The sequence below is a fragment of the Limulus polyphemus genome, unplaced genomic scaffold, assembly GCF_000517525.1.
Source record: "Limulus polyphemus unplaced genomic scaffold, Limulus_polyphemus-2.1.2 Scaffold4325, whole genome shotgun sequence".
In the NCBI taxonomy this organism is placed as follows: domain Eukaryota; kingdom Metazoa; phylum Arthropoda; class Merostomata; order Xiphosura; family Limulidae; genus Limulus; species Limulus polyphemus.
The window spans coordinates 21,217-27,245 of NW_013669935.1; the positions used below are offsets into that span (position 1 = coordinate 21,217).

Here is a 6,029-nt window from a genome sequence, read left to right on the forward strand (position 1 = left end):
GTTGTTATTTTTTTTTTTACTAATTACGTATAAGGGAAGCAACATTTCATGACCTAAGATAACTTTTCATTAATCATGAATATACATAACCTCGTCTAGCCTCGAAATGATTATTTCGTAACGTTTTCAACAGGATATGCCCCCCAGTGGCACAGCGGTATGTCTGCAGACTTACAACGCTAGAATCCGGGTTTCGATACTCGTGTTGGGCAGAGCACAGATAACTCATTGTGTAGCTTTGTGCTTAATTACAAACAAACAATCAACAAGATATAATATTTACAATAATTACGTTTTAATGCTATCACAGTTAAAATAAGAGTAAGAGTTAGCTACCTTTCGTAAAACTGCTTGATGATTAGCGCAGGTCGAAGCCATTTTGATAACAAGAGAATCACGATGAAATGTGAGAAAACATCTGTCATGGCGATATTTTCTTTGAGTGAGTATCAAAACAATGACGACTCTAAATTGTGTTTGTTTCAGAATTTTCGCGCAGAAGGTTGTCTGCGCATAGCTATCCGTAATTTTGAGGGAAGCTAGTTAACAGCACGTACCGCCAACTGTTGGGTTACTCTTGTTTGACTGAATAGTGGGATGTGGCAGTAGCCACGGCTCACCAAATGAGAGCGTTTTTTTTTGGGAGGGGGCAAATTTAGAACCATCGAATTCAGAGTCCGAGTCCAGGTAAGCCATTCTCTTGGCCCCGCTCGGGCCATTTCCAACCTAAGTGAAAAGAACTCAGCAAGAACAACAACATCAAAACCTTTTATATCGATAGACTTAGCGTTAATAATGGATTTTGAAAATATATCTAAAACATTTATCTTTCCGATCTATAGTTTTATTAGAGCACGTGTTACAGATCTATATGGACTCCAATACAATGGATTACCACCAATTTTACAGCAGATAATATACATAAATATATTTACAATTTTAGGACCTTATTCAGTCTTTGGGATGGTTTCGACACTTCGCTTTTATGCATCTCCTAGCAACCAATGTAGCTGTATGGATACGACAAGTCATATGGGAAGTGACACGTGACTGGGGAAGCTTGGACCACGTGATTATTAGTTCTGAAAAAGCTTGGCCGTTGGATGATCATAACATGACTGTCCACACATTTAATGAAAAAGGAGAACATGGTGTTTTCTGTAAGCGAAATAACACAACGTGTTATTCTCTATTAAATGTTATGAAATGCATGAAGTTAAGCGTATTCAAGTTAGAATATTAAGTACGGTTAATAATTAATGAGTTAAAATTTGCATATTGATAACTTTGTCATTTCATAGCCATACTTTTAAATGCATAATTATGTTTAAATTAAATATTTGTTCTCGTTTTTAATATATATATATTGTATAATTTCAGCATCCGAAAGTGGTGTTCACAAATAACTGAAACAAAATCACATTTTACGTTGTTTTTTTGTTTTTGTGGGATTAATTTTTTAGAATTACATCTATATATTTAAATTTTAACTGTTACACTTAACCTATAATTTAAAACTAATTCTAAATGAAGTCAAATTGGTACCCGATAATAAGAAGCAACTTTTCTGTACTATTAAATCCTCTAGTCTGCTCTTGCAGCATCTGTTGTGCCATCTAGTAAGTAAAATACAAACTATGTCACCTACGTTTTTTCTGTTTTTTAAAGTTGTGTTCAAATAATATATTTGCAATTCTTAACCCAGCTTTTATCGGCAGCAAATACAATTATCGTCATCCCACGAGATTACACTTATACTGACAAAATTCAGAAGTTGTAGCTCTCTGAAGGTCTCGGTATTTATATAATAACGTAAGCTAATGGTCACGTGCCAACCACATACTTGTGTTTCTGTCAAGTTGCGTTTCCCGCTGTAATGTGTAAGACGAGTGTTTTTTTTTAAATTAATCAGTCGAAGAAAAAAAATGCTCTTTAAGTATTTCTATAAGAAATTTTTATGTGTTGTCATTGTTCCATGATAGCCTTTTAAGACAACAAAATATACGTGTTTGTTTATTGATTCCGTAAAGTTTTGTTGATTTAAATTCAGTAACTTTCATATTGGTTAACGTTAAGTATTTTCTTTTATTTCTTAAACGATGGCTACTCTTCATTCATTTCACACTCATTTTTCTTTAAAATAGTTGGCTGAACACAAATTCGATAAACATTTAAAATGGCTGATTTTCAGAATTATTCGTTTTTTTTTGTTTGTTTTCCTTCAGTTACTCGCCATTGTCGTTGGAAGAAAGAAATCAACAATGAAATGGAACCCATGATGGCATTAAGTCGCTGTCTTCACAATTCCACAATTGGTTCAATTTGGGAAAAATCTGCGCCATTTTTGTACGCCTTCATTATTCAATACAGTTTGATCGGTACCGTAATGGCTTACTTTCTGTGGCAGAACATCGACAAGTTTAGTAGACGTCGCAAGAAATCTGGTATTTCTGAATATGAAAGCGAAAACACCGAGAAGACTAAACAAAGGCCCCATTTTACGATGGATTGTCAAGGAGCCAGCAAAGGCCTACTGTTGGGACTTCTAGTTCTTGTTGCTGGGATAATAGTGGTAATTCTCTTCTTTGTTCTGAAAGGTCAAAACACCCTGAACTTTGACACGCTGTTTGCTTTGGTTGTTCTTCATGCCAGTATTCTCGGAACTTCGACTATTGCTGTGCTGATTGGACTATTTCGAATTCGGCACCTCAACAGACAAACCCGAAGGGTTCGCAAGTTGAATGGCCTTTTGCAGCATATTGGTGTTCTTGCTGTTTATGGGTACGGCCTTTTTGGAATGGTTGTAGGAGGCATGGAACTTCAAAGCATAAAACACATGGTACTGTTTATTGATGGTGCGCTGATGGTAATTCAATCGTTCCTGCAGATGTTGTTCATTCATAAAGTTCTTCGAAGGTCCTGTGACTACGACGAAGCCTTGCAGAATGCTCGTCCTGGACGACAGGTGGTAACGTTTCTGGTGTTCTGTAACTTGGGTCTTTGGTTAATGGAGACTTTTACGGCACATAACTACGTCACTAGCCAATTGCAACTCGACTTCTACGGCAACAAGGCTTGGGGTTTTATTTGTGCCGTTTTGATGCCGCTTATGATATTTTACAGATTCCACTCTTCATCGGCTTTAACGGACGCCTGGAAAAGTACGTACAAAGTCAAAAGTAATTAAAGTTCCAGATGGAGTACTGGAAGAATAATTAGTTAGGATGTGAGAACCAACATCTTGTGAAGTTATCTAAATGAATTTTATTCTAGTTATTGCGATACTGCGAAAAAAGACTTGGAAAAATTAGGTAGATGAAACAGAACTCTTTTCATTTCGGGATTTTACCAAATTAGAAAAATATAGGAACTCACCAAGTTGCGGTTAATTCTTTCTGGATACTGTACCAACTAACATATGTAGTACTGATCTTATATGAGAAATTCTCAACTGTGAAATGCATTTGATAACCGAAAACCGAATGAACCACTCTTAAGTAACTCGTAAACCAATAGAAAACAATAATAACCTCATAGCTTTTTTTTTTTTTGTTTTATCGACAAATAAAGTAGACGAACACTAACTCTCCTTCATTAAAATAGTTAATTAAACGAGGCTTAACTTCGATTAAAGGCTTTAATTTTCTAGGAAGACTGTTTGTTTGTTGTTAAGCACAAAACTATACAATGGGCTATCTGTGCTGTTCTCACCACGAGTACGAAAACCCGGTTTCTAGCGTTATAAGCCGACAGACTTACCGCTGAGCCACTAGGGGCAGAAATAGTGTTGTTTAAAAAAAAACAATTTGCAAGAAAAGTAATATTCACGTGTCAAAGACAGTTGCACAAACCTTCACTGAACAACAACAACAACAAAAATTCAAAGCTCTTCCAGTTTATTTTTAACGACAGGCTCACCATAGTAAAATGTCATAATAAAACTTTAGAAATTACTTATAACACGAACTGTTTCGCACAAAAACATTCTGCTTGATCGTGTAACCTTGGAAATTAAGAAAAATAATCATATATTGATATAAAACGTGAGACGAGACTCATTATACCGGTATGCATATATCTATCTATGTATATGTAAGATACTTTAAACTTTGTGAAGGTAAGATTAATCTCATCTGTGAGAATAAGCTTCTTTTTTTTTACCAATTTTTAGAATGAGATCAAAATTAGCGCTGATAATGAAAGTGCCTTGAATCACATAGTGTTCTAATGTTACATTACAACCATTAACACGAACGAAGTTGATTTCTAATATAGTGCCTCTTATAGAAAATGTTGTATATATTATACATATAAATATATATATATAAGGCAAACTTTTTCAAAGTAGAACGTTGAGTTAAAACATGTATAAACTTATAATATAGTTGTATTTTTAAGCAAGTGAATGTTTTTTTTTCTGAAGAGTCCATCATACTCATCAAATATAAAGGGGAAAAAACAATTACTGTGTGGAGTTTAAGAATGTATCATTGTTTACTTGAGGTTTTGTACAGCGAGTTACTCTTTATTATTTTCTGGTTCAATATTTGTCGTGTTTCATCAGTGTGTTTAGTGTGAATTGGTTCATGTGCTCGAGATTTGTAAGACACATGAAAGGTTCCATTTTTTTGTGCATTGGAATTATTTGTTAAAAAGATATTCTAGACATTTTTGTACATAGTACAGTTAATTATACTTTATTTGCTATTATTAGTATTTGTATTTAATCTAAATGTGTTTTCCTTTGCGTTCACGAAAGATGGATTTCGACAACCAGATGATGAGTTGTTTATCTAACGAAAGCTTTATTTCAAAGGCAAATAATGGCTTATATGAGAGAAGTTATATCTAGACGATATTATATTCCAGCTTTATGAAAGGTAAGGTAAGAGTCAGCAGGTTATTAGTCGAGTTTTACTGTTCGTTTTAAAATTTATTCCGTATCACAGTTAAATTTTGGTTATGTTGTGTAGTTTTTGTAGCGTATCGTATTAGATACCACTATTCAATAAAATTTTTAAAGTGAACGAAACGTTTTTGAACACAGATTGAAAAAACATATTACTAAAGAAAACACAATAAAACGTGCTTATATTCATTCTGAAACAGTTTATGAATTTATCAACGCAATGTATATATATATATATGTATACGGTCCCTATAAGTTTTTCATTATTAATTGGACAAATTGTGTTTTATTTAAAATTATTTCTTATGAATAAAACGGTGATCCCGACTCTTCCTGATATGGATAAAACCGTGATACCCACTCATCCTGTTATGAATAAAACGGTGATCCCCACTCTTCCTGTTATGAATAAAACGGTGATACCCACTCATCTTGTTATGAATAAAACGGTGATCCCCACTCATCCTGTTATGAATAATACGGTGATCCCCACTCATCTTGTTATGAATAAAACTGTGATACCCACTCATCTTGTTATGAATAAAACGTGATACCCACTCATCTTGTTATGAATAAAACGGTGATCCCCACTCTTTCTGATATGAATAAAATCGTGATCCCCGCTCTTCATGCTGTGAATGAAACCCTGATCCCCATTATTCCTGTTTTATTATCACCTTTTCTGATGATTCAAGTATCTTTGCTTTCAACTTAATTTAAATTAGAGCCTAGACTAGTGGTTAGGTAGGCTGTGGAGGAAAAGTCCAACGTTCGCTTAGCTCATGATTATAAGAATAACAGTCAATTCTGATTCAAAGCCTCTGTGACAGCGGTTGTTGCTGGCTGGATGCTTTTCCTTCTGGTCAGTAAGGCTATACAGTAAATCTAGGGGTCTCTGACCTTGCAATTCAGCCCATGTGCACAGAAAGTGCAATTCAGGTTGAGGAAACGAAAACGGTTAGAATATTAACGATAGGAAAACAAGATCAATCAGACAGATTTTACACACACACACACCCGCCGCTCCTTTTCGAGATTGCGTACGTTTATTTTGTTTGTTTTGTTTTTGAATTTCGCGCAAAGCTACACGAGGGCTATCTGCGCTAGCCGTCCCTCATTT

General features: G+C 34.7%; 1 protein-coding gene across 1 annotated transcript in view; it reads left to right on the top strand.

Moving 5' to 3' along the window:
* LOC106470967 (otopetrin-2-like) overlaps positions 1-5,027 on the top strand; it is a 24,326-nt gene extending 19,299 nt beyond the window's left edge. The window contains exons 6-7 of the mRNA XM_013931554.2: positions 944-1,160; positions 2,226-5,027. Coding sequence (XP_013787008.2) covers positions 944-1,160; positions 2,226-3,187 — 1,179 coding nt within the window. The 3' untranslated portion in view covers positions 3,188-5,027. The remainder of the gene's footprint in view (positions 1-943; positions 1,161-2,225) is intronic.
* Positions 5,028-6,029: the final 1,002 nt, after the last annotated feature.